Genomic DNA, 27,549 nt, shown 5'->3' on the forward strand with positions numbered 1-27,549 from the left:
AAATATCGTTCCACTAATGAATGGATAAATAAAATGTGGTATATTCATACAACAGAATATAATTCAGCCATAAAAAGGAATTAAGTACTGATGTATGCAACAACACGAATGAACCTTGAAAACCTATTAAGTGACAAAAGCCAGATACAAGAGGTCCCATATTGTATGATCAATCACATTTATATGAAATGTCCAGAATAGGCAAATCCATACAGACAGAAAGTAGATTTATGGTTGCCAGGAGCTGGGGGAAGGAAGAATGGGGAGTTACTGCTACTGGGTATGGGATTTCTTTTTGGGGTGATGAAAGTATTCTGGAATTAGATAGTAGTGATGTTGTCAACCTTGTGAATGTACCAAAACCCACTAAATTGTACACTTTAAAAGCATGAGTTTCATGGTCTGTGAATTATACCTTAATTTTAAAAAATTTAACATGAGGTTCTTAAAATCCTCCTACCTTTACTGTTGGAATATAGAGGGCTAACAAGGTCACTGTAGAAGACAACAAATATAAAATGGATTAGGAAGATATTTCAAGTGGAAAGTTAAATACTTGAAGTGGCAAAATGATGACATAACTGAGTAGATTGAGAAAGTAGAAAAAAAGTGAAGCTAAAAAAATATATATGGTTAATTAAAAGGTTTTCTAGATGTAGAATAAGTTTAGGTGAAAGCAGAGGAAAAATAAATTAATTCTTCTTTTTTTAAAGAGACAAGGGTTTCACTATGTGGCCCAAGCTGGCCTCAAACACCTGGGCTTAAGTCATCATACCATCTCAGCCTCTTGAGTAGCTGGGACTATAGGTGCCAGCCACTATGCCTAACTTAAACTAATTCTTTATTTAATAATTTTTTCATTATTTGGTTGTAACCCTGAGTCACAACATCTCTAAGACTTTTAGAGCACAGGAAAGTTATAAGAATAGCATTATTATGATCTCATTTTACTTGGAATTCAAGGAGATGGAACAAGCTGCCCAGCATTACATAATAACTTAATAATGCATCCAAGAAATTTCACTGGAGGCAAACTTTACCTGTTAGCTACTTTTCTGTTGAAAATGTCAATTAAGTCAGCTTTAAAGTGACATAATAAAGCCATACTTGTATCCCTCAGTCTAAACTGATCAAGAATTACTGTTAAATATAAAAGCCAGTGTGTATTCTAGGTTATCTTCTTACAAAACATAGTATAAAAACTTGCTTGTTGGATGATAATATTCCATTTTCTGTCTACTTGGAAACTAAGTTTTTAAATGAAATTAAAATGTTTCCTTGAGCGAAGTTAAACAATAATAATTGCTATCTAAGTATCCCAATCACAATAAATAAATTAGTGAATGATGAATGAGCTATTTATCACAGAATTGTGAAGGACCAAGATCCCTCAATGTAGTCATTCTATTATATTGAACACAAGATGCAGACAATGAGATCATCTCATAAAAGATTTTGGGGAAAGACAAGGTATAAGAATGTTCTATGAGGCCGGGCACGGTGGCTCAAGCCTGTAATCCCAGCACTTTGGGAGGCCGAGACGGACGGATCACGAGGTCAGGAGATCGAGACCATCCTGGCTAACCTGGTGAAACCCCGTCTCTACTAAAAAGTACAAAAAACTAGCCGGGTGAGGTGGTGGGCGCCTGTAGTCCCAGCTACTCGGGAGGCTGAGGCAGGAGAATGGCGTAAACCCGAGAGGCGGAGCTTGCAGTGAGCTGAGATCAGGCCACTGCACCCCAGCCTGGGCGACAGAGCGAGACTCCGTCTCAAAAAAAAAAAAAAAAAAAAAAAAAAAGAATGTTCTATGAAAATACCAGGATTTGTCACTTTATCAGCAAATGTCAGCATCCTCATCAGCTCGCCTTTGTGGGGCCAGTAATCACGAAAAACATTTTGCATGACGCTTTTAGCCATTTGTTTTACTTAACTGGCACAACAACCCACTGAGAGTAGAGGCCAAGAATTATTGCATCATTATCCATTTGACATCTTCGGAAGCAGAGTCTCAGAACAAGGAAGTGACTTGCCCAAAGTCAACAGGCTGGTCGGTGGCAGAGCTGGGGCTCCAAGCCGGATCGCCTAATACCAGATCTCATCTTCTTTCCTCTGCATTCCCTACTTCTCCAGGTAAGCAATGTCAGGGCAGGCTCAGGCATTCTAGAAGAGAGGAAGAAAAGAAGGCAACAGGAACTAGGAGAGAGAAGGACATGGACAGGAGGAGGTGTTTGACTAGAAATGCGTCCAACCAGGCCGGGCACAGTGGCTTACGCCTGTAATCCCAGCACTTTGAGAGGCCGAGGCGAGCAGATCACCTGAGTCAGGAGTTCGAGACCAGCCTGGCCAACATGGTGAAACCCCCGTCTACTACAAATACAAAAATCAACTGGGCGTGGTGGTGCACGCCTGTAGTCCCAGCTACTCGCGGGGCCGAGGCAGGAGAATCGCTTTAACCTGGGAGGCGGAGGTTGCAGTGAGCCAAGATCGCGGCATTACACTGCAGCCTGGGTGACAGAGCGAGACCCTGTCTCAAAAAAAAAAAGCATCCAACGGCTCTCCATTGCCCCCAAACACCCCTCACATGACAACAGTGACACAAGTTTCCCTGCCCCTGGGTCAGCAGCCAATGTTTATCACTTGAGAATCATGTCAGAAAATTAAATGCTCAAAAGAAATCTCAAGATTTCCCAGCTCTGAGGTTCTGACAGCTGAACGTGGCCCCTCCCACCAAGGCCCGTGGTCACATTCAAAGCCTCGGGAGTCGAAGCCACTGCTACGCGTGGGGGAATGAGGCGAAGAGGGTTTGTGACGGTGGTGGGGATCCGGGCTAAGGTCGGGCTAAGGAGAGGGGGAGCCTGCGGCGGAGCTGTGGTTGGGGGATGTGGGTTTTGTGGCTGAACTCGATGGTGGGGTATGAAACCAGGATCGGGGCTGGGTAGGGTGGCGTTTACACGTCCAGGAAGGTCGGGGGGAGCTGAGCGGCTGAGACAGCCAGAGAAAGACCTGGGAATGGGCGAGGCAGGGGGTCCCGAAGTCCTGCTACGCGGCCGAGCCCCTCTGGGGCGCTCGGGATTGGGCGCTCCCCGGAGCCCCTCTCCTCAGGCCCCGCCCACAGCGCCGGGCGCGCGCCGAGCCGCGGGGAGGGGGATCTGGCCGGCGCGGGGGAAGGGGAGAGGAAGGCTCGTGCACGCGCATCACTGACTGCGGGTGCGCGAGCCGCGCGCTCCCGCCGCCCGCGTCGCCATCTTTTTCCCTCTGTCTGTCTGTCTGCCGTTGGCTTTGTCCGTCTGCAGCGCCGCCCCTCGGCTCCCCGCCACCGGCTCGGCCCGGAGCCCCTTCCGCTAGCTGGGGCCCAGTCCCTGAGCGCCCCGGCCCGGCTGGCTTGGGCTGCGGTCCCGGGTCCATTGTCCGGCGGTCCGTCTGTCCGGAGGCGGGGCCCAGGGACCCAGAGCGCAGCGCAGCGCCGAGGCGCCGGGTAAAAAGACCCCTGAGCCCTCCCTCCGGGTCCGGGCTGGGGATGCGGGCTCCTCGCCCCCTCGCGGCCGCCGGCTGTCGGTCCTTTTGTCTGCACTGGGGAGAGGGCCGGGGGCCAGCTCCGGCCTGGGGGGCAGCCCGAGCTCACCCTCCCCGCTTCCACCCCGATTCCTCCCTGGCCGCTCCTCCTGCTCTCCTCGGCGCTCTCGGGCGCGGGGCGCGGAGCGCGGGGCCGGGGGGCTTTTGCGCGGGCCTCAGGCACCCCGCCTCCTCGGGCCCTGGCGGGGACGGCCCCGGCGTCTGACAGCCTTGGGTGGAGCTGGGGGAGGGGAGGATGGGCGTGGGCGTGCAGACCGGGGGTTATCAGTCCCCGCGTCTGGGTCTCGCAGAAAAGCTTCTAAATTTAGATTTCAGAGATTGTGTTGTCTAAGGGTTTGTCTGAGCCGCCTCGGGAGACCTCCGGCTCTTGTCCGGCTCTTGTCTGGTAATTCCTGGGAATTTACCTGGGCTCGTGCTTGAAGAAACAGAGGGACCATCTCGGCTGATTAGACACACGCCCCAGACCCAACCCCAGGGGTCAGGTGAACAGCCAGGCGGCTAAGTGACCAGCTTTCTTGTCCTCTCCTTTTTGGCAGATACAGATCACTTGGATTCAGTCGAGTTTGCTTTGCTCCGTGGGAACTGCACCAGAGCTGGAGGTGGGAACGCACTCTCTTTTCATCAAGCTGGGATTTCACCCGTTTTTTTGGTTGCTAAAGTCTGTGGTGTGCACTAGACGCTGCAACCTAATACCTGTGGGAGAGCAGAGACAGTGTTCAGGGGAGACGTTGCACCTTCCCAAGGACTCTTAACCTTGCTGTGAAGACGGACAGAACTGCCTTCCTCTTAAAATGGAATCCCTTTAGACCTGAATCGCACCGTTTACCTATCTTCCCAGCACATGTTCAGGCAGCTATTTACATTTTTGGTTTGGTTTCAGATTTTAACTTGGAAATTGAGGCAGCGCTAAAAGTAAAATAGAATGAGTGACCTTTAGGGCTGTATGTCTGTGGGTTTTATTAGCTTTAACTGCCTATAAAACAATCATCTGGCCTCTTGAGATCTTGCTTTGTGGTCAAGAGTGTCCTTTCACAGCCATTTATTTATTTACTTATTTATTTTCAACAGCCCATGACCCTACAGGCCTGTTTTTGTGGGTGTTTTTGTTATTATTTTCATTTTGTTTTGTGGGAGGGGACTGTAATTGCTTATTTTTCTCGTAATCACTCAGGTGTGAAGTCCCATTGGGTACCATCTGGTCAGTTCCCCATTTGGCCACTAGGAGGATTATAAGATACAGGGGGCAGTGCTTATTTAAATATGCAGATACTCATCTCTGTCTTTTGACTTGCAGCTTTAGCATTGAAATGTTGCCTGATTCAAATTATTTGGCCTTCCTTCAGAAGGGACTTTATTACCTTTATCTTACAATTTCAATTTCTGATCTTGAAGGGAGAAAATAAAAAACTAGTCAAGATTCCGTTTTTCTCTTCTATAATAGAGTATCTATATATTTAGCCTCAATAGATTATCACATTAGAGGAGTATATTTTATTTTTTAAAAGTTTTTATTTATTTATCTTTTTTTTTTTTTTGAGATAGAGTCTTGCTCTGTCGCCCAGGCTGGAGTGCAGTGGCGCGTTCTTGGCTCACTGCAACCTCCACCTCCCGGGTTCAAGCAATTCTCCTGCCTCAACCTCCTGAGTAGCTGAGATTACAGACATGTGTCACCATGCCCAGCTAGTTTTTGTATTTTTAGTAGAGACGGGGTTTCATCATGTTGGCCAGGCTGTTCTCAAACTCCCAACCTCAGGTGATCCACCCACTCGGCCTCCCAAAGTGCTGGGATTACAGGCGAGAGCCACCGCGTCTGGCAGTTATGTATCTTTTTTTGAGATGGAGTCTCACTTTGTCGCCCAAGCTGGAGTGTAGTGCCTCCATCCCAACTCACTGTGACCTCCCCTCCCCAGGTTCAAGCAATTCTCATGCCTTAGCTTCCTGAGTAGCTGGGATTTACAGGTATGCGCCACCACACCCGACTAATTTTTGTATTTTTAGTAGAGGTTTCACCATATCGGCCAGGCTGGTCTCAAACTCCTGGCCTCAAGTGATCTGCCTGCATTGGCTTCCCAAAGTGCTGGGATTACAGGTGTGAGCCATGGTGCCTGGCCATATTTTTTAAAATATTAATAGAGCCTGCATTTCGTTACCTTTCCACTTGGTGATTCCACACACATATAGGAAATCCAAAGTGTGATATTCATTCACTGCTTCTATGAATAAAACAACTACTTGATTAGAAAAAAATGTTATACACAAAACTTAGAGAACACACACTATCAGCACTCAGTATATTGCCCTCTAAATAGTTAAAATCGATTTTTATTGTGTACATTTAGAGTTTTGTTTTGTTTTGTTTTTAATTAAAGGTCTGGAAAAGAACTGTGTTTGATATGCAGATATGCTAGAAGACTGCCTGAAAGCTGCTTCCTTTGCCACTTCCTGTGGAGGCCTGTCTTTGCCATTTGCGGTTTCTTTCTTCTTTTGGTAAGGGGAGGCAGGATCTGATTATAGGTTTGAGGTTCTTCTAGCTACATAGAGGAGTTAGTTGGCATAACAGGAGGTGAGTCTTCATTAGCTGGAGTACAAAGTATAGCTAGCAGTAGTCTCCCATAACTCCTCTTAAGGCAATAAACTATGATTTTGTATTTGCTTATTCAGTGTGAGTATAACTCAAGAAGGCAGGAACTGAAAGAAAACTTAGAGTGTGGCCAGATCCATATTCCTGTCTTTGGTAGGAAAGACAATCCCTTTTTATTCTATGTCTTTATTTACTCTGTCTTTCTAAGAAAATGTCACAGCTATCAATACTAATCCATTTCGGATTCTCTAACAATGCTTAAGGCTGGGGCACTCTTTCTGTAGTTCATCAGGATCCTTCAGGCTTATGTATATATCCCCTCCTATATGGGGTGGGGAGCAGATGCACGTCTTGGCAGCATTTTTCATTTGGGGAACTTTTCTCTTTGTTCCTCCCACTGGTCTCTTCACTATCCAGAGGCTAGATTGAGAAGAGCCTCTAAAGTTATTAACTTTGACCGCCTCTCTGGAATGTATGAGGAGGGCCAGGTGATATTCCACACTGGGGTGTTGAATTAGTACTCATCAATGTGGATGGCATCTGTCTCTTCTGGTGAGATCCCATCTTCAACATTAGAAGTTTGATTTGCTTAGTGCCGTGTCACCCACAGTGCAGCATAGCATTGCACCTTTATCACCAGATAGAGGCTTTATGTCCCGTGCTGTTCTCATTTGCAGATGCCTCTTTGAGACATTTTCTGTTTCGCAGGGATGTGATGCCTTTGCTACCTCTAGGCAAGATAACATCATGAAAAATCCGCTGTTGTCGACTGCAGGGCTTGACTTCCAGTGGGCATGTGACATGAGAGCTGCCACCCTCTTTGGCTTCCTTTTGCTTCCTTTTGCAATTCATGGGGGTTATCCCCTTGAGCCCATAGTACTTCTAACTCTGGTTGCCTGAGTTTTGCTTCCTCTTTTATCCTGTGACCTTGATCGTGATCACTTAACAGTATTCTGGATTCCAAAGATGGATTTAGAGTATAATTCTCTAAATCCTCCGAGGGAGTCCCTCTTAAACTTTCTGGGACCTTGACATTAGGCTAGAGGTTTATTCATTTCTCTTTCTTTCATTAGTTCAATTATTTATAACTGGTGAGTTTTATATGCTCGGAAGCTGTTTTTTAAAGACATTTTATCCTTAAATTTTGTATTAGTGCTGGGGAAAATGACATGTGCTAACAATAACCTTTTTTATTGTAGGTTAGCATCTTGCAAGGAGGTAGTAACATATCCAGTCGTGAAACTGGGAAAGACCAGAACTCTTGCGTCAGGGAAACATGTCCCGTCGGAAACAGACAAATCCAAATAAAGTTCACTGTGAGTATCGGACTTTGTCTTCTGGAACCTGGGAATGCTGAGGGGTGGAATGGAAGAGTAACCTGAATTTAGGGGAGAGGCTCACACTGATTTGTGAAGAAGAAAAGGTTAAATGTAAAACACAGTTTGCTGAGCAGAAGAGAGAAAAAGAAAGAAAAAGGGTTAAAGATGTTGGATATGATGGATTTAAAGTGTGTCCGGTTGCTGGGGGAGGTGTTGAAAACCTATCTTAGGGGTATATGCACTTGATTTATCTTTAATATCACATTAACAAACAGTTATAAGATACCTACTCTGTGCAGATCCTTGTGCTAGATGTCAGGGCTATAAAACAATATAAGATCTATAAGACTGTATTGTAACTTCAGATATATAAATATGAATGATAGTATATGTTAAGTGCCAAACAGATGCTGCAGATTGTATGTACTAGAGAAGTTAGGAGGAAAGAAGTTAAGAGAGCCCTGTGGACTGAAGTAGCAAGGGGAATGCTTAATGGAAAAGCCTCTAGACCATGCGCCTGAGCTGGGCCTTAGAGGGTAGAAATGGATTTGAAAAAAAATTAAAAAACAAGAGGCAGGGAGAGGGAACATCAGGTAGGGAAAGTGAAGTGAGCAAAGACAGAAGCGGGAATCTACATGTTCAGAGGACAAGGAGACTTTATATGAAGCAGAGGTTTCATTTGTTCAAAACTCAGAAGATGTGAGCTTAGAGATGCTTAACTCTACACTGTGGAAGCCTGAATGCCAGGCTAAGTTCAAAGTTCATTCTGTAGTCTGTAGGGAGCTACTGAAGGTTTTTAAGCAGGGAGAGGGGAGTAACATTTAGAATGCAGCGTTTTGGTACTATGAAGCAATTTGTGGGATGGATCACAAGAGGGAGAGGCTAGTAACCAGAAGACCAAGTATACACTATTACCTTGTGTTGTTTTCAACAGTTTTACATGAATGTTTTTCTTTTCTTTCTTTTTTTTTTTTTTTTTGAGACAGAGTCTCTGTCACCCAGGCTGTAGTGCAGCAGTGTGATCTCTGCAGCCTCCACCTCCTGAGTTCAAGCGATTCTCCTGCCGCAGCCTCTCGAGTAGCTGGGATTAAGGTGCTCACCACCATGCCCAGCTAATTTTTTTGTATTTTTAGTAGAGACAGGGTTTCACCATGTTGGCCAGGCTGGCCTTGAACTCCTGACCTCAGGTGATCTGGCCACCTCAGGCTCCCAAAGTGCTGGGATTACAGGTATGAGCCACTGCACCTGGTGCATATTTTATTTCAGTAATTACATAGTGAACTTCTAGAAGGCAGAGACTATGTGCCATATGTGTTTCCTTATAAATCCTCTCTACTTCTAGCACTGCTCATGGAGGGTGTTCAAAAAGTGCCTTCTTAAATTGACATTAATATCTACACAGATTTGAGATAATTAGCCATTTTCCTATGATCTGGGAAGATAAGCATTCCAACCCAAATGTTCATTAAAAAGACAAATAGTGGCCAGGCACGGTGGCTCACGCCTGTAATCCCAGCACATTGGGAGACCGAGGTGGGCCATATCACCTGAGGTAAGGAGTTTGAGATGGGTGAAAAACCCATCTCCACTAAAAAGACAAAAAAAATTAACCAGGCATGGTGGCAGGCATCTGTAATCCCAGCCACTCTACTCAGGAGGCTGAGGCAGGAGAATCACTTGAACCTGGGAGGTGGGGGTTGCAGTAAGCCGAGATCATGTCACTGACTCCAGCCTGGGCAAACATGGTGAGACTCCATAAAAAAAAAAAAGACAAATAGTTCCCTATTATTATGGAGTGATTGAGTAAAGTGCAGCAACATTTGAAGAGAATTCAGAGGTACAACAGATGAAAAGTTTGTAAAAAACAAACCTATATATGTGTGTGTGTATGTATATATAAAATATATATACTGTATATACTATATTATATATAGTGTATAATATGGTATATATATTTTTTATTTTTTTATAAAATATATATAATTTTTTTTTTGAGATGGGGTGTTGCTTTGTTGCCCAGGCTGGAGTGCAGTGGCGTGATCTCAGCTCACTCACTGCAACCTCGGCCTCCTGGGCTCAAGTGATCCTCCCACCTCAACCTCCCGAGTAGCTGGGACTACAGGTGCATGCCACCACGACCGGCTAAATATTTGTATATTTTGTAGAGATGGGGTTTCACCATGTTGCCCAGGCTGGTCTTGAACTCCTGAGCTCAAGTGATCTACCCACCTCAGCCTCCCAAAGTGCTGGGATTATAGGCATGAGCCACTGCAGCTGGCTAAAACCCTACATTGGAGAGGACAGATTAGTCAAGTAGTTGACAAGAGAACTAAAATTTATTCAAAACAAACTCTATAGGCTGGGTGCAGTGGCTTACCACTGTAATCCCAACACTTTGGGAGGCCGAGGCAGGAGGACTGCATGAGCCCAAGAGTTTGAGACCAGCCTGAGCAACATGGCAAAACCCCATTTTTACAAAAAAATACAAAAAAACTAGGCCTGGTGGCATACACCTGTAGTCCCAGCTACTCAGGAGGCTGAGGTGGGAGGATGGCTGGAGCCTGGGAGGTTGAGGCTGCAATAAGCCAAGATTATGCCACTGCACTCTAGTCTGGGTGACAGAGTGAGACCCCGTCTCAAAAAAACAAACAAAAAAACAAACAACAAAAAACAAACAACAACAAAAAAAATCCAAAACACTATATCCCAGGCACTATGCACTTTATCTGAATCTTACTGGGTTACTTCAAAAGTAGAAGACAAAATAGTATGAACAGAGGAATTAAGAGGGTTTTGACATTTTATACATTAATGAGATTACAATAGCAAACCTCCATATACAAATCTTCTATTTAAGTCCTGGAAAAGTATAAAATGGAACCAGTTGGATGCTTCTAGGAGTATATTCTGGAATGCAGATGTGCAAGGCTACTTAATATACAGAGGAGTGGTTTAGGGAAGATTTAGAAATTGCTGCTAAAACAGCAAAATGCAGCGGGCTTGCACATGAGGATTGTCAAGGAAGATAAAATGAAGTATCTTTAGCCGAGCTCGGTGGCTTATGCCTGTAATCCCAACACTTGGGGAGGCCAATGCAGGACAACTTGAGGCCAGGAGTTCAAGTGCAGCCTGGGCAACAAGGCAAAACTCCATCTGTACCAAAAATACAAAAATTAGCTGGGCATGGTGGCACACACCTGTAGTGCCAGCTACTTAGGAGACAGAGGTGGGAGGATCGCTTGAACCCAAAAGGTTGAGGCTGAAGTGAGCTGAGATCATGCCACTGCACTCCAGCCTGGGCATCAGAGTGAGATCCTGTCTCCAAAAACAAAAAACAGAAAAAGAGAAATAAAAAAAAATGAAGTATTTTAGCATAGGCCATCCATCCCAGGGGTTTAGGATTGTTTCTCCACTCTGGTTGATAAAAGACACAAGTGGTCAGGCACAGGTGGTGCATACCTGTAATTCCAGCACTTTGGGAGGCCAAGTCTGGTGGATCATGAGATCAAGAGTTTGAGGGCCGGGCGCGGTGGCTCAAGCCTGTAATCCCAGCACTTTGGGAGGCCGAGACGGGCGGATCACGAGGTCAGGAGATCGAGACCATCCTGGCTAATATGGTGAAACCCCGTCTCTACTAAAAATACAAAAAACTAGCCGGGCGAGGTGGCGGGCGCCTGTAGTCCCAGCTACTCGGGAGGCTGAGGCAGGAGAATGGCGTAAACCCGGGAGGCGGAGCTTGCAGTGAGCTGAGATCCGGCCACTGCACTCCAGCCTGGGCGACAAAGCGAGACTCCGTCTCAAAAAAAAAAAAAATAAATAAAAAATAAAAGAGTTTGAGAACAGCCTGGCCAAGATGTTGAAACCCCATCTCTACTAAAAATACAAATATTAGCTGGGTGCAGTGGCGGGTGCCTGTAATCCCAGCTACTTGGGAGGCTGAGGCAGGAGAATCGCTTGAACCCGGGAGGCGGAGGTTGCAATGATCCGAGATAGTGCCACTACACTCTAGCGTGGGCAACAGAGCAAGACCCTGTCTCAAATAAATAAATAAATAAATAAATAAATAAAATAAATAAATAAAAAGACACAAATGTGACCCCAAGAAGGCATCTGGAAATGTACTCTTAATAGAGATGATAGGTTCACAAACAAGGCAAGTATAGGAGTTGGGTGTTTACCTACAAAGCCATCTGTCCAAGAGCCTGATTAAATTTGAGGAAAGTTGCTGGTGGGGTGATGGTGTGATTGTAGTAAGGCCAGGGGAGCCACTTCAGGCTTGTGTGGCCGATGTCCACGCCCACGTCGCATATATCCATCAGCTCCATCTCCCTGCACCATAGTCAAAGCCAAGATGAGCTAGTAATGGAGTTGAAAAATAGATGGAGGCCGGGCGTCGTAGCTCATGCTTGTAATCCCAGCACTTTGGGAGGCCAAGGTGGGCGGATCACCTGAGATCAGGAGTTTGAGACCACCCTGGCCAACATGGCGAAATCCTGTGTCTACTAAAAATATGAAAATTAGCACCGGGCGCAGTGGCTCACGCCTGTAATCTCAGCACTTCGGGAGGCCGAGGCAGGCGGATCACGAGGTCAGGAGATCGAGACCATCCTGGCTAACACGGTATAACCCTGTCTCTACTAAAAATACAAAAAAAAAAAAAAAAAAAAACCGGGCTTGGTGGCAGGCACCTGTAGTCCCAGCTACTCGGGAGACTGAGGCAGGAGAATGGCGTGAACCTGGGAGGTGGAGCTTGCAGTGAGCTGAGATTGCGCCACGGCGCTCCAGCCTGGGCCACAGAGCGAGACTCTGTCTCAAAAAGAAAAAAAAAGAAAAGAAAAAAAAATTAGCTGGGCATGGTGGGGCACACCTATAATCCCGGCTACTCGGGAGACTGACGCAGGAGAATCCCTGGAGCCTGGGAAGTGGAGGTTGCAGTGAGCCAAGATCACATCACTGAACTCCAGCCTGGGCGACGGAGCGAGACTCCATCTCAAAAAAAAGGGAAAAAAGGAAAAAAAAAGGAAAAACAGATGGAAAAACAGGCCATGGAGGTGGGGAGAATATCACACATCCACAATTGCAGAAATGAAGTTGCAGAGTCAAGTGAAAGAACATTGTTTTGCGGTGGAGTAGGTGGGACTTTGCAGGCTCTTCGGAGGTGGCCGTTACAAGGGCCTTTACTGTGGAGCTGTGAGCACAGATGTTCAGCTACAACTAAAGAGCAGACCCCTCGGGAGGGGCTGTTTTCAGTGACGCATTTGATCAGGGAGCCACGAAGTCTTCGCAGGTGATACACTAAGCTTGACTAAAGAAGAAAAGACACTGAGATTTGCTGGTTTCAGAGGACCTTCTATTTATTTGTTATTTGGGGACTGAAGCTGACCCTACTCTTTTCACAAAATCATCTTTTCATTGTGCATGACAAAGTGGCAAGTAGAAATACGTAATTTCATTTTCTGACCATGTGAGTCTCCTGTCACCTTGCAGTGAAATGGAACCAACTAAATATATTTAATTTAATGCTGCTTGTCTATTAAAAGTAAATGAAATGGGGCCTAGCATGGTGGCTCATACCTGTAATCCCAGCACTTTGGGAGGCCGAGGCAGGCACATCACTTGAGGTCAGGAATTCAAGACCAGCCTGGCCAACATGGCAAAACCCTGTCTCTACTAAAATCCAAAAAAATAGCTGGGCATGGTGGCACATGCCTGTAATCCTAGTTACTTGGGGGGCTGAGGCAGGAGGGTTGCTTGAACCCAGGAGGCAAAGGTTGCAGTGAGCTGAGATCACGCCACTGGACTCCAGCCTGGACGACAGAGTGAGACTTGGTCTCAAAAATAAATACACAAAATAAAGTAAGTGAAATGAACTCAAGGTCTGCAGGGCAGGAAAGTCTGCATTAAGCTTTGCTTAAATATCAAAGCTAATTGACATTTGATCAGAGTAATAGCTGAGCTTCATTAGATCTGCCTTCTGGGAAGACAAAGATTGTGTGGCATGAAACTAATAGGCCACCTAAAGGGATATATTAAGAACTCCCAGGCCGGACTCAGTGGCTCATGCCTGTAATCCCAGCACTTTGGGAGGCCAAGGTAGGTGGATCACCTGAGGTCAGGAGTTCAAGACCAGCCTGGCCAACATGGTGAAACCCCATCTCTACTAAAAAAATACAAAAATTAGGCCGGGCGCGGTGGCTCAAGCCTGTAATCCCAGCACTTTGGGAGGCCGAGGCGGGCGGATCACAAGGTCAGGAGATCGAGACCACGGTGAAACCCCGTCTCTACTAAAAATACAGAAAATTAGCCGGGCGCGGTTGTGGGCGCCTGTAGTCCCAGCTACTCGGGAGGCTGAGGCAGGAGAATGGCGTGAACCCGGGAGGCGGAGCTTGCAGTGAGCCGAGATCGCGCCACTGCACTCCAGCCTGGGCGACAGAGCGAGACTCCGTCTCAAAAAAAAAAAAAAAAAAGACTGTCAGCTAGAAATGAAATCCTAAGCTCCTCACTCCCAATACTAGCTCATTTTTCCTGAACTGGATATCTGCTCTCTTTTTTTTTTTTTTTTTTTTTTTTTTTGAGACGGAGTCTCGCTCTGTCACCCAGGCTGGAGTGCAGTGGCGCGATCTCAGCTCACTGCAAGCTCCACCTCCTGAGTTCACACCATTCTCTTGCCTCAGCCTCCTGAGTAGCTGGGACTACAGGTGCCTGCCACCACGCTCGGCTAATTTTTTGTATTTTTTTAGTAGAGACAGGGTTTCACTATGTTAGCCAGGATGGTCCGATCTCCTGACATCGTGATCCACCCACCTTGGCCTCCCAAAGTACTGGGATTACAGACGTGAGCTACCATGCCCAGCCTATCTGCTCTCTTAAAGAATGTTCCAGCTGCTTTACTTAATTGTAGTCAGCTTGAAATAACATTTGTTTAACTGCACCAAGGACCCAAGAGAGAACTAAAATCTTTGCCTTTCTAATAACTTTCATATCATTCCTCTTATCTGTTCTCCAAACTTGCTTGCATGGCCTTGTTCTTATCTGGTCTGAAAAACCTTAACCAGGCCGGGCGCAATGGCTCTCTCCTGTAATCCCAGCACTTTGGGAGCCTAAGGCGGGTGGACCACCTTAGGTCGGGAGTTCGAGACCAGCCTGACCAATATGGATAAACCCTGTCTCTACTAAAAATACAAAATTAGCTGGGTGTGGTGGTGCTTGCCTGTAATCTTAGCTACTTGGGAAGCTGAGGCAGGAGAATCGCTTGAACTCAGGAGGCAGAGGTTGCAGTGAGCCGAGATTGCGCCATTGCACTCCAGCCTGGGTGACACAGCAAAACTCTGTTTCAATAAAAAGAAAAACCTGGCCGGGCGCGGTGGCTCAAGCCTGTAATCCCAGCACTTTGGGAGGCCGAGACGGGCGGATCATGAGGTCAGGAGATCGAGACCATCCTGGCTAATACGGTGAAACCCCGTCTCTACTAAAAAATACAAAAAACTAGCCGGGCGAAGTGGCAGGTGCCTGTAGTCCCAGCTACTCAGGAGGCTGAGGCAGGAGAATGGCGTGAACCCGAGAGGAGGAGCTTGCAGTGAGCTGAGATCCAGCCACTGCACTCCAGCCTGGGTGACAGAGCAAGACTCCGTCTCAAAAAAAAAAAAAAAAAAAAAGAAAAAGAAAAACCTTAACCAAATCGCAGACAAACAGCATTTTCTTGATTTTGTATCCAAAAAAGAAAAAAAAAAAAAAGAGAGAGAGAGCACCTTGGTTTTTATTGTGGGAGCGTAGCTGACTCTTAGCTATTAATAGACAAATAAATACCCATATTAAATAAGATGGTTGCCCTACATTAATATCTAGGGACCAGAGGATTTTTTAAAACCTACTCCAAAGGTCTCAAGACAGAAGGGAATAATAATTCTAACATTATAAATATAGGCAGTTCTGTAACACTTCTTAATCACTAGTATCTCCATGGATCACATTATATGGCAGTTAACATGACATGCTTTTAGCAAGTCTCACTCCCTTCTCATGAAGGGATAATTCTGGAGAATTTTATTTGGAGATTAGGTAAATAGTAACTAGTGGAAGATAATTCACATATCTTTTCATATGAGGTCTGCTAAAATGGCTTCTTTTTTGTGGTTTTTATATATTTTGCTTTATGGTGATGTTTAAAATAGGAATAGTCCTGAGGAATAAAGTTCACCTTATTCTTTTTCCCAAGTCAGGAATAGACTAAAATATAAGAGCACAAGCTTTTCTTTCCCAAGTGCCAAAAAGGAATGACAGAATTAACTTATCCCGGTTACACCAGGTGAGATTGCCTAAGAGTCCTAGATAGGCAAGTTGTATTGAACAGACTCCTCTCTGTTCCATGAAAGCCTCAATATTTAGACAACATCAATAGAAGAAAATAAATTTTGAGCTCAAGTTGGAGACGAAACTGAATTACTGACTCATCTTGAAAGGTATATATCCTTTTAGATGTATTTTTACTAATCCAGTGGTGAATCCAAGAAAGAGGATAGAATGTTTATTCTTAGTATGTTCTAAATCTAGCTGGTTTCTAAGTTTCTTTGGAGACCAGAAGTATCACTGATGAGAAAGGTCTTCCCCTTGATAATTATATGCTAGTATATAACTTGTTCCTTAGTGCTATGTCTTCCTATGGCTCCTAGGTCTGAAAACATGCACCTACCCCAAATAATTCAGTAACTATTCCAGTTGGCCCTTGGCCAGGCACAGTGGCTCATGCTTGTAATCCCAGCACTTTGGGAGGCCGAGGCGGGTGGATCACTTGAGGTCAGGAGTTCAAAACCAGCCTGGCCAACATGGTGAAACCCTATCTCTACTAAAAATACAAAAATTAGCCGGGCATGGTGGCACACACTTGTAATCCCTGCTACTCAGGAGGCTGAGGCAGGAGAATCGCTTGAACACAGGAGGTAGAGGCTGCAGTGAGCCAAGATCACGCCACTGCACTCCAGTCTGAGACTCTATCTCATTTAAAAGAAAAAAAAAAAAGAGAAAGTATCAATTGGCCCTGGTCTTGTTGCACTGTAACCAACACGGAGATATTAAGTATTTCACTTCTGCAAAGGGATGAGGAAGTACTCCCCACTGAATTCATTTTTTTGCTTTCTCTACCGAGTGATTTATATCCAATGTGTCTTCTTGGATATTGTGAAGATGGACTTAAAACAGCTTATTTTTCCTTTCCTTGAGGGTAGGTAGCTAAGAGTACACTTTAACATGAACCATCTCCATTCCCAATCACAGTATGAGTCATAATAGCCATAATGTTAGTTACTTGAATCTAAGCATGGTAACTCATGACGTGATATCAGAACCATCATTTTTCCTTTGGTCATATACTGGCCCTGATAATATACTTTTGCTATTTGAGTTGTATGTATCAGTTTATCATGGTATGAAGGAAACACTAACAATAGGATCAGAGCCTTTCTCACACAGAGATAAGTGTTTGTTTTCAGCAAAACCATCTGAAGAAGCTTCTAAACTTCTAATTACATCTCTACTAGAAGGCGGTTAAGGAATATAGACATTAGGCCGGGCGCAGTGACTCACACCTGTAATTCCAACACTTTAGGAGGTTGAGGTAGGGGGTTCCCTTGAGAGCAGGAGTTGCAGACCAGCCTGGACAACACAGTGAGACCCTGTCTATACAAAAAATATATATATATTAGCCAGGCATGATGGTGCACACCTGTAGTCCCAGCTACTCTGAAAGCTGAGGTGGGAGGATTGCTTGAGACTGGGAGGTTGAGACTGGAGTAAGCTGTGATCACACCACTGCACTCTAGCCTGGGGGAGCGAATGAGACCCTGTCTCAAAAAGAAAAAAAAGGAAAAGGACATTAGAGTTAGATCTGTGTTTGAATACTTGGTTCCACTGTTAACCTTCGTTTTCTCCTAAGTATAGGTAGTAATATCTACCACATAGAGTTTTGCAGAGAATTTAGGTAAGGTGATAACTATAAAACACTTACCGTAGAGCCTGGAACTTGCAAGTGTCAAACTATTACTAATGTTTGGTAGTTGGTATATAATAGATGCCCAATGAATATTTGCTGAACGAATGACTAAGGGGATCACATGAAGCCTACTCCACATCAAGTCTTTCACTCCCCAAGGTCTAGGAGTGCAGGTCAGCTCACCATTTAGTTCCTCCCACATCATTGTACCTTATCTCAGAACCTGAGCCTGTGTACTTTCCCTCCTCTCTTCAGCAAGAAAGGGCCTGGCTATTGTCAGACATTTCACTAGGGCTTTTTATTATTCCCTCTTGCTGACTGGTGAATGGAAACTGTAGTTTCTACTCTGACTGAGATAATAGAAACCTCAAGGAACCCAACTCTGTTTTCTCCTTATGCCTGGTCTCCTGGAAATAAAAGGGCACTATACTAACTCTTCAGTAGCCACATGGATCCCAAGCAGAGGTCACGAGAAGTAAATGTAAAATCAAGGATCGGTTCGGGGCTTTGGGATATTACATTTAAAAAAAAAAAAAAAACTGGACTGGCTGGGTGCAGTGGCTCATGCCTGTGATCCCAGCACTTTGAGAGGCTGAGGTGGGCAGATCATGAGGTCAGGAGATTGAGACTATCCTGGCTAACACGGTGAAACCCCATCTCTACTAAAAAATTAAAAAAAATTAGCCAGGCATGGAGGTGGGCTCTGGCACTGCACTCCAGCCTGGGTGATAGAGTGAGACTCTGTCTCCAAAAAAAAAAAAAAAAAACTGGGCCAAGAAGACTACATGAATATTCTTTGTTGTAAATTAGTATGTTTCAGGAAGTTTGTTCTTCTGCAGAAGTGAGTTCATATCTATTCTTCTAGTCTACTAATCAACCGGTTGTTAATTTTCTCATGGCTAATTATGATAAACATTAGAAAGAAAGTCAAGGAAGAACTTCCAGAGTATGTTTTGGAAGGAGAGTGGATGAAAGATGGGGTTAGAGAGATTGTTATTTAGAAGGATGATTTGAAGCACTTGTTTATAGTCAGAGATAAGATACTGAGTCAAGACCATAATGCTAGTACATTAAGGTACAGAGACTTGGCCCAGATTTGTTGCCCTGTCTTTATCCCATCACTTTGCCCCTTCTTGCCTCTATCCTCCCAATCCTGATGGAAGGTTGTAAATGGATTTGACAGTCTGCAGTTACATTTGTGAAGTAGCAAGTTGATCACCTTTTGAAAGGAGTCAAGACTAGGAGGATTTAAGAGGAGCAAGTGATGCTTTCTAGAGCATCTGGCTTACTGCCCAGGAAGAGCGGCTGCACCCAGAAGCTGTTGGAGGCAGCAAGCTGACTTGGAGATGAATGACTGCACCACAGGGTACCTGCCTGTCTCCTACCTTTGAATGGTCTGACCTTCCAACCAGCTTGCCTGGGGATATGCTGCCCAGCTGGTGGCCTGACTATTTTTCCTTGTGACCACCAGGGGATCAAGTATTTGCTGGGCTAGAAGAGCAAGCCCGCCAGGCGATGATGAAAACTGATTTTCCTGGAGACCTTGGCAGTCAGCGACAAGCTATCCAACAACTAAGAGATCAGGACTCCAGTAGCAGTGAGTTCTGCACCTTCTGGTAATGACTCAGGGCAATGGGAGAAGAATTATCAGAGTGTGTGTGCTCTGGGGATTGTGCATGGGGGTTGGGAGAAAGACATGAAAAAGGAGATATGTGGCTCCTCAGTGTCCCCAAAGGTGGTCTAAGGTGTGTGGGCATATGTTTATCCAGAAAAAGAGGACAGGTTTGGCATTTTATTTATATATATATCTAATTTTTTTTTTTTTTTTGAGATGGAGTCTCGCTCTTGTTGCCCAGGCTGGAGTGCAATGGCGTGATCTCAGCTCACTGCAACCTCTGCCTCCCAGGTTCAAGCGATTCTCCTGCTTCAGCCTCCTGAGTAGCTGGGATTACAGGCACCCGCCACCACTCCCAGCTAACTTTGTATTTTTAGTAGAGACGGGTTTCTCCATGTTGGTCAGGCTGATCTCGAACTCCCGACCTCAGGTGATCCACTTGCCTCGGCCTTCCAAAGTGCTGGGATTACAGGCGTGAGCCACCGCGCCTGGCCAATGTGTATGTTTTTAGCTTATGGACTATAGTACTTGGCACAGTGCCACATGCAGATAGGTGTGTCAGTTGTGATAGGCAATGATATAGGAATAAATAGTGCTCTAGCAGTCCCTGGGTTAGGTCAAATGACAAGAAAAAAATCCCTGTCTCCTAGGATCTATGTATTTGTAATCAATAAAATATAAGGGTGGCATTAATGAAACCTTGCTTGAAGGCCCAGTTTTAATGTGAAACAAGAAGATTTGCTTAGTAATGAGGTTATGCAGTATATAAAATGCTAACATCAAGGTCTTCCCATACCAGTTCCCTAAGAAAATCTCTGTGGTTAAGACAGTAGCTGTTATAAGTTGAGCCTCATGGATTGTCTGTCTGTCCTGTGACCTGTCTGAACAAACACGTCTTGAGATGTGTTTTCCTAGGAAGATTTCAGCACTTTCCCCACTTCATCCATTTGATATAGGTTATTATTAGTATGAATTCAGAATGACTTTTCCAGTTTTTCATCACGTTTGAGGCTGGGTTGGGTGAAAACGGAGAGAGGACTCTGCAACCTTCTAGGAACTTTTTTCCACCCAAGCTAATAATTAATCAACATCAACAACATAAAATAATTTAGCAGTTAATTGCTCGGGCACAGAAAAATGAACCCAAACCTATGGAAGCCACCACTTTCTTGAGTAGCAGGTAGGAATTACAATATCTGCAAAAGTCTAATAGGTTTCCATTCTGAAGGATGTACTATCCCTCCAGACAGTACACATTTTTAAAAACATTTTCTAGTAGCGAGATATATTTGGATTATTGCAAAATTACAAAAATATGTTCAATACATCACTTTATATTATACTAAGTTTACAAGTATTTCAAATAAGCTGGTGAGAAAACATGGTGTGATCTAATCTGTGCCCATCCTTCATTATTGAATTGGATTCAAATGAAAGGAACTTTGGGTTAGGGAATAAGACACACAAACCATAGCTCTTTCCAGGCCCCAAATCCAGTCCACCAGTTGCCTGGAGTATCTAATAAGGACACATGTAACTACTAGCAGATGATTTGGTTAGACCTTCTCATGAAGAAAGGGAGTGTAACTAGTTTTGCCAAGGAAGAAGGGAAATATAAGGGGTGTTGCTCACATACTGGTGGATTTAGATATTATGCAAGGGGTAGTAGGAAGACAGGCAGCACTGTTAGCTAGGAAATCTGAGTCTCATGTGGACAGCCTGGTGAGACTCTGCCCTATATTTCTCTCTTGCTCACATCAGGCCCAGAAGTCCAGGATCCAGGTGGGGTTAAGATAGGGCTGGAGTGTGACAGCTTCCCTAGGCTTGGCTACCTCTTGTGATCTTCAAGGTACTAGCACTTTATTTGTTTCCCTTTCAGAAAGAACTACATTTGTTATTTGTTTTCCGGATCCTTTTTCATTTTCTATTTTATAAGTAATAGAGAAGAAAAATCAGCGCACATGTGGCTGGGGAATTCCCCATAGCCACATCCTACCCCTAAAACTAAAACTTAACTCAATTCCTATGTTAGTCACAATAAATTACATTTCATCCTAAAGAATGGCCCGTTCCTTCCACTTAATGCATGGAGTTACCCATCAGATAATCCAAATCATCAACAGAAACAGCGGATTTACGTAGTTCAGAATGCCGTGTTACAATAGTAGAGTAAGAACCGAGTGAGTCGGATACCACTGCAAAGTGCCTGAGGTTGGTTGCTGTGCTAATTTTTTCACTGTAATGAGCAGCCCTTTCCCTATAAAGTGACATCATTTCAAACTAATTTCCTGCTGCTTCTTTTGCTGGTAAGAGGGAAGAAAAACTCGATGTTTCTGTAAGTCTGCCTTGGGGTTTGCTGGGAAAGAAGAGATTAGTGGGGTTCAGAGTAGAACAGTATAGTGACACCATGGAGAAGTTGTGCAGGGGGCTCATGGCAAAATCAGTGGAAAGTGTTGGTAAGTCAGAGGTGGTGTACAGTGGGAATGAGCTCGGTGTAAGGTGCTTGGGGAGGTGTGATTTGAAGTGTGAGATATTTGAAAACCATGAGTCAGGAAGATTATTTTTATAATCATATTGAGGGCACAGTAACCATTTCCAATGCAGTTTTGCCTCACATCTTCCCTTTACGTGTATATGGCATAACAAATGACAGCTATAGCTGGTTTCCACTTGATGTAATATGTACCCAACAACACTATATAAACTATATTATGGAAGATCTGAAAATGTTTTCTAACTGCCAACTGTAGGGTGGAGAGCAGCTCAGGATGTATTCATGCAAAAATCAGAACAAGTAACCAGTTTGTGTGTTCCAGGTGACAGTGAGGGTGATGAAGAGGAGACCACACAAGACGAAGTCTCTTCCCACACATCAGAGGAAGATGGAGGGGTGGTCAAAGTGGAGAAAGAGTTAGAAAATACACAACAGCCTGTTGGTGGGAACGAAGTGGTAGAGCACGAGGCAAGTGACAGTGGCTCCTGGGTCCAGGTCCAACAATGCCCTACCCTTCTGCCTACCCTTATGCTGCTCACCCCTGTGGCACAGTCTTTGCCTCTGATGGTCTCCTGGGCCTGCACAGGAGGCCTCTTCCTTCATGGCACCAGAACCCACACCTCAGACTCTCAGTTCTCACCACATTCAGCTTTCCTTTTCCATCCATGAATCACTGCGCTTGTGCACAGCTCTCTTTCCTGCAGCTCCTCACATCTTTCTAGACAGGAGAGCTACTTTGATGAAGTAGAAAGCTGACTTCCCAAGGTGGACTCTTGAACGTGCTTGCAAATCTAAGTCAAGGTGTCACCTGGAGTGCCACCTTCTCACTAACTTGTTTCCTGAGGATTCCTGAAAGGAACATGACAGGAAAAACACTACCCCTGTCTGCAGAGTTTATCTTCAGGGAAAAAAATAGATTGACTCTCTCAGGCAATCCTGTGTCCTCATGGCTGAAAGCCATAATTCCCTTTCAACTATTACTTTTTCCTTCAGCCCACAATGGGAAACTAAGAATAACATGTGCCATCAGTCTGGGTTCCTTTTAACAGTATATCCTGTTTAAAAAGCTGGGGCAGGGAAGAGATGAGTCCTAATAGTCCTAATGAGTTGCCTATTTGTTGAATCACAGGTCACAGGGAATTTGAATTCTGACCCCTTGCTTGAACTCTGCCAGTGTCCCCTCTGCCAGCTAGACTGCGGGAGCCGGGAGCAGTTGATTGCTCATGTGTACCAGGTATGCATCGGGGAGCTATGTGCTCTGGAACACAAGTGTGGGCAGCTTGTCTGTAGCCCAGATCCCGGTTTGGCCTTTGTCTCTCTCTGGCTCCTGAAGGAGTCATGGGTTGTCGCTTCCATTAAGATTCGTCTTAGGGAGGCTGGGCGCAGTGGCTCACGCCTGTAATCCCAGCACTTTGGGAAGCCGAGGCGGGTGGATCACTTGAAGTCAGGAGTTCAAGATCAGCCTGGCCAACATGGTGAAACCCTATCTCTATCAAAAATACAAAAATTAGCCAGATGTGGTGGCATGCACCTGTAGTCCCAGCTACTCGGGAGGCTGAGGCAGGAGAATCGCTTGAACCCAGTAGGTGGAGGTCACAGTGAGCCAAGATCACACCATTACACTCCAGCCTGGGTGACAGAATTAGACTCTGTCTCAAAAAAAAAAAAAAAAAAATGCGGCCCAAAGCCAGGCGTGGTGGCTCACACCCAGAATCCCAGCGCTTTGAGAGGCTGAGGTGGGAAGGATTGCTTAACCTTAGGAATTCAAGACCAGCCTGGGCAACATAGCAAGACCCCAGCTCTACAAAAAATTTTTTAAAAATTAGCTGGGCATGGTGGCATGCACCTGTAGTACCAGTTACTTAGAAGACTGAGGTGGGAGGATAGCTTGAGCCTAGGAGGTTGAGGCTGCAGTGATCATGCTTCAGCTCGGGTGACAGAGTGAGACTGTATTGAAAAAGAAAAAAAAAAAAAAAAAAAAGATTCTGCTCCAAGCTTCCAGCATTTTAGAAAATACATGAGATATATTAGATAAACACGTTCTGGGTTTCCGGGCAGACACACTGTGAAAATTAAGTGATTTTTTTTCTAAATTATTTAATGCATATTTTAAATAGTGAAATAGAAACGAATGTATACTAATAATGAGGGCTTTGTGTTAAAGAAAAGAAAATTAGTTAGCATGGGCCAGGCGCAGTGGCTCATGCCTGTAATCCCAGCACTTTGGGAGGCCAAGGTGGGCAGATCACTTGAGGTCAGGAGTTCAAGACCAGCCTGGTCAACATGGTGAAACCCTGTCTCTACTAAAATACAAAAAAATTAGCCAGCTGTGGTGGGCGCCTATAATCCCAGCTACTCAGGAAGCTGAGGCAGGAGAATGGCTTGAACCTGGGAGGCGGAGGCTGCAGTGAGCTGAGATTGTGCCACTGCACTCCAACCTGGGTGACATAACGAGATTCCGTCTAAAAAAAAAAATTTTAACACAAATGGTATGTTAAAAATTGGTGTGAACCAGTATTTCTTCAGAAGACTATCTTCAGAAGATTGAGAAAGCAAGATATAAATACCTGTTGCATACCCGTATTCTAGGCCAGCTTCAAGATTTGGCCTTTCTTGTTCCCTTAACACGTATTTGTACCTGCACAGTGTGAGCCAGGGAGACAGAGAGAAATTATTCGAGACAGGAATTCCTCTCAGGCTCTGAAGAGGGCCCTGGTGCCCCACTGTTTCTTTTCTTTTTCTTTCTTTCTTTCTTTTTTTTTTTTTTTTGGAGACAGAGTTTCACTCTATTACCCAGGCTGGAGTGCAGTGGTATGATCTTGGCTCACTGCGAACTCCACCTCTCAGGTTCAAGCAATTCTCCTGCCTCAGCCTCCTGAGTAGCTGGGACAACAGGCGCCTGCCCCTACACCCGGCTAATTTTTGTATTTTTAGTAGAGATGGGTTTCACTATATTGGCCAGGCTGGTCTCGAACTCCGGACCTTGTGATCCACCTGCCTCGATCTCCTAAAGTGTTGAGATTACAGGCATGAGCCACCGTGCCTGGCCCCCACTATTCCTTAAGTCAGCCACATGTCCCAGAATGTAGGCAGAGCTCAAGCTAATGAAATCTAAGCACTGGTTTAAATGGCCAGGGCCTCTAATGTAAGAGACTGACTTTTCTAGGGGCTAAACAGAATACTTGCAAGTTCCTTATTCTGAGACTAAAGAAAGGGGACATTTCCCAAAAGTCATTTCTAAGTGGGTGCAGATTGTCCTGGAGGTAGCACAAGACTGACAGATCAAGGCTCTGTTTTACAGCACACTGCAGCAGTGGTGAGCGCCAAGAGCTACATGTGTCCTGTCTGTGGCCGGGCCCTTAGCTCCCCGGGGTCATTGGGTCGCCACCTCTTAATCCACTCGGAGGACCAGCGTTCTAACTGTGCTGTGTGTGGAGCCCGGTTCACCAGCCATGCCACTTTTAACAGGTCAGCTGGGCACTTATCCCTGTTGTGCTGGGAGCAAATTACTGGGTGTGAGTTCTGCTTTCTGAAGTCAAAGCGAAGGCTAGGCATAGGTAATGCACAGGCAGCTGATGCATGCTCCTTGGAAGTACCAGTAAGAAGGCTAGGAAGTGTGCCTATTCCACCACATACCCCAAAGGAAAGTGAATTCCCATTTCTTTTCCCATCAGAATATCTTCAACTAGAAAGCGATGTAGGCAGTTCCAAGAACACTCATGATAAAGCATGGAGAAAGAAGTTATAGGGTGGAGAGGACCCTGGCATGAGGACGCAGTCTCCTCCATGTCCTAGGAAGACTGGAACATTGTGTCCTTGTCCCGTTTGTCTAGTGTACAGTGCAGTGTCTGCCTTTGCATGCAGGCAGTGCACGGGAAGGAGGTGAGTTGGTGGTCTGCACCTTGCCTGAAGGAGGTCTCCACCTCCAGGAGCCTCCATTCCCACAGCAGGACTGCCCCTGCAAAGCTCTTATCAAAACCATTATTCTGACTTGAGTGAAAACGCCTAGGGTTTGTTTGATTTCTGGTGCGTTGCTGTGGCAGGTGGCTCAGTCATTAACTCCAGATGGGCTTTAAGAGTTGGTAGACACCCGGCCGGGTGCGGTGGCTCACGCCTGTAATCCCAGCACTTTGGGAGGCCTAGGCGGGTGGATCACAAGGTCAGGAGTTTGAGACCAGCCTGATCAATGTGATGAAACCCCATCTCTACTAAAAATACAAAAATTAGCCAGGCGTGGTAGCAGCCACCTGTAATCCCAGCTACTCAGGAGGCTGAGGCAGGAGAATGGCTTGAACGTAGGAGGTGGAGGTTGCAGTGAGCCGAGGTTGTGCCATTGCACTCTAGCCTGGGCGACGGAGTGAGACTGTGTATCAAAAAAAAAAATAGAGTTGGTAGACAACTCTTGAGCAAAGAGAAGGGATGGAGCAGTAGAAGAGGTCCACCAAGCATTCAAACTGACCCCTTGTGGTGAACGTGGAGCCACTGGCCTCATAGGAAAAGAATAAGGCAGGGCTGGAGTCCCAACTCTTGCTGGAAGGAAACACTAACCATCCAAAATATTTGCTTTCCAGTGAGAAACTTCCTGAAGTACTCAATATGGAATCCCTACCCACAGTCCACAATGAAGGCCCCTCTAGTGCTGAGGGAAAGGACATTGCCTTTAGTCCTCCAGTATACCCTGCTGGAATTCTGCTTGTGTGCAACAACTGTGCTGCCTACCGTAAACTGCTGGAAGCCCAGACTCCCAGTGTACGCAAGTGGGCCCTACGTCGACAGAATGAGCCTTTGGAAGTACGACTGCAGCGGCTGGAACGAGAGCGCACGGCCAAGAAGAGCCGGCGGGACAATGAGACCCCTGAGGAGCGGGAGGTGAGGCGCATGAGGGACCGTGAAGCCAAGCGCTTGCAGCGCATGCAGGAGACAGATGAGCAGCGGGCACGCCGGCTGCAGCGGGATCGGGAGGCCATGAGGCTGAAGCGGGCCAACGAAACCCCGGAAAAGCGGCAGGCCCGGCTCATCCGAGAGCGAGAGGCCAAGCGGCTCAAGAGGAGACTGGAGAAAATGGACATGATGTTGCGAGCTCAGTTTGGCCAGGACCCTTCTGCCATGGCAGCCTTAGCAGCTGAAATGAACTTCTTCCAGCTGCCTGTAAGTGGGGTGGAGTTGGACAGCCAACTTCTGGGCAAGATGGCCTTTGAAGAGCAGAACAGCAGCTCTCTGCACTGAACCACACCCTCCTGACTGCCCTCCTCCCCACCTACCCACCCACCCACCCACACTCACAGCCACGAGGACCAGTGCTGCTGCCACCCACGAGGCCCTGTCCTTGCTGCCAGAGGCAGGCCTGGGTTTGTTGCAGGTGGACCTGAACGGCCCTTGCATGTGGGAGCAGGATGATGGGGTCAGGAGGGACCTGGCCCAAGGCAGCTCTGGACAAGGGAGCAGGCAGTCCAGAGAACTGGCCTCCCCAGCCCACTGCGACAGGCCGTGCTTCTAGGACTGTGGGGCTCCTGTATGGCCCATGAAGTTGTGAGGTCAAATAAATTAATTTTATCTTTACTGCCCCTTTCTTGCTTTTCTCTCAATGTCATTCTAGCAAATGAAGTGATCTAGGAGAAACCTGGGTGGAAATTTTCAGACAGTGGCTTCTGGTGGCTTGCCCTTTTCTTAGGGAGGGTGCTCCTCAGCTTAGGCTGTCCAAGCAGAAGTCCTCATTTGGGTCTTTACAAGTTGCCAAGGAATTAGCATGACGCCAAAGAAAGAACCGATGTTGACTGTGATGCCTGTGGTCCCAAGGGCTATTTAAACCTAGCTTACCTTTTCCAAACTCAGAAGTCTCTCCTCATAACTGGTGTTTTCTAAAGACTATGCAATACCTTCAACTAGGTGTGCAGCTTTTCCCAGCAATACTGTTTGTTGAACATTTACAATTCTAGACAGTAGTCAGCTGCATCTAGGAATAGGCTCATAGAAATAGCTGCA

The 27,549-nt window shown here is 45.7% G+C and overlaps 2 protein-coding genes across 48 annotated transcripts in view; one reads left to right on the forward strand and one right to left on the reverse strand.

Moving 5' to 3' along the window:
- Positions 1-935: 935 nt before the first annotated feature.
- Positions 936-27,549, reverse strand: part of ATXN1L (ataxin 1 like) — a 39,821-nt gene continuing 13,207 nt past the window's right edge. The window contains exons 3-4 of the transcript XR_006694713.3: positions 3,978-4,266; positions 936-2,160 (exon numbers count right to left, since the gene is read on the reverse strand). The gene's annotated coding sequence lies outside the window, so the exon portion shown is untranslated. The remainder of the gene's footprint in view (positions 2,161-3,977; positions 4,267-27,549) is intronic.
- On the forward strand, positions 2,018-27,126 carry ZNF821 (zinc finger protein 821). Of its 47 annotated transcripts, XM_074027902.1 has the most exons (11): positions 3,811-3,958; positions 4,110-4,172; positions 5,943-6,060; positions 7,354-7,470; positions 18,622-18,824; positions 18,930-19,055; positions 20,835-20,922; positions 21,890-22,035; positions 22,697-22,801; positions 24,869-25,035; positions 26,139-27,126. In XM_074027902.1, the coding sequence occupies exons 10-11, from the start codon at positions 24,902-24,904 to the stop codon at positions 26,791-26,793; spliced, it is 789 nt and encodes a 262-aa protein (XP_073884003.1). In that variant the 5' UTR covers positions 3,811-3,958; positions 4,110-4,172; positions 5,943-6,060; positions 7,354-7,470; positions 18,622-18,824; positions 18,930-19,055; positions 20,835-20,922; positions 21,890-22,035; positions 22,697-22,801; positions 24,869-24,901; the 3' UTR covers positions 26,794-27,126. The 47 variants fall into 47 exon arrangements, with proteins under 47 accessions (XP_073883992.1, XP_005592491.1, XP_073883990.1 ...); XM_074027896.1 differs by lacking the exons at positions 3,811-3,958; positions 20,835-20,922 and adding an exon at positions 3,210-3,475 and having other exon boundaries at positions 18,930-19,074; XM_074027879.1 differs by lacking the exons at positions 3,811-3,958; positions 20,835-20,922 and adding an exon at positions 3,210-3,475.

Source organism: Macaca fascicularis, chromosome 20 (assembly GCF_037993035.2).
Source record: "Macaca fascicularis isolate 582-1 chromosome 20, T2T-MFA8v1.1".
Classification (NCBI taxonomy): Eukaryota; Metazoa; Chordata; class Mammalia; order Primates; family Cercopithecidae; genus Macaca; species Macaca fascicularis.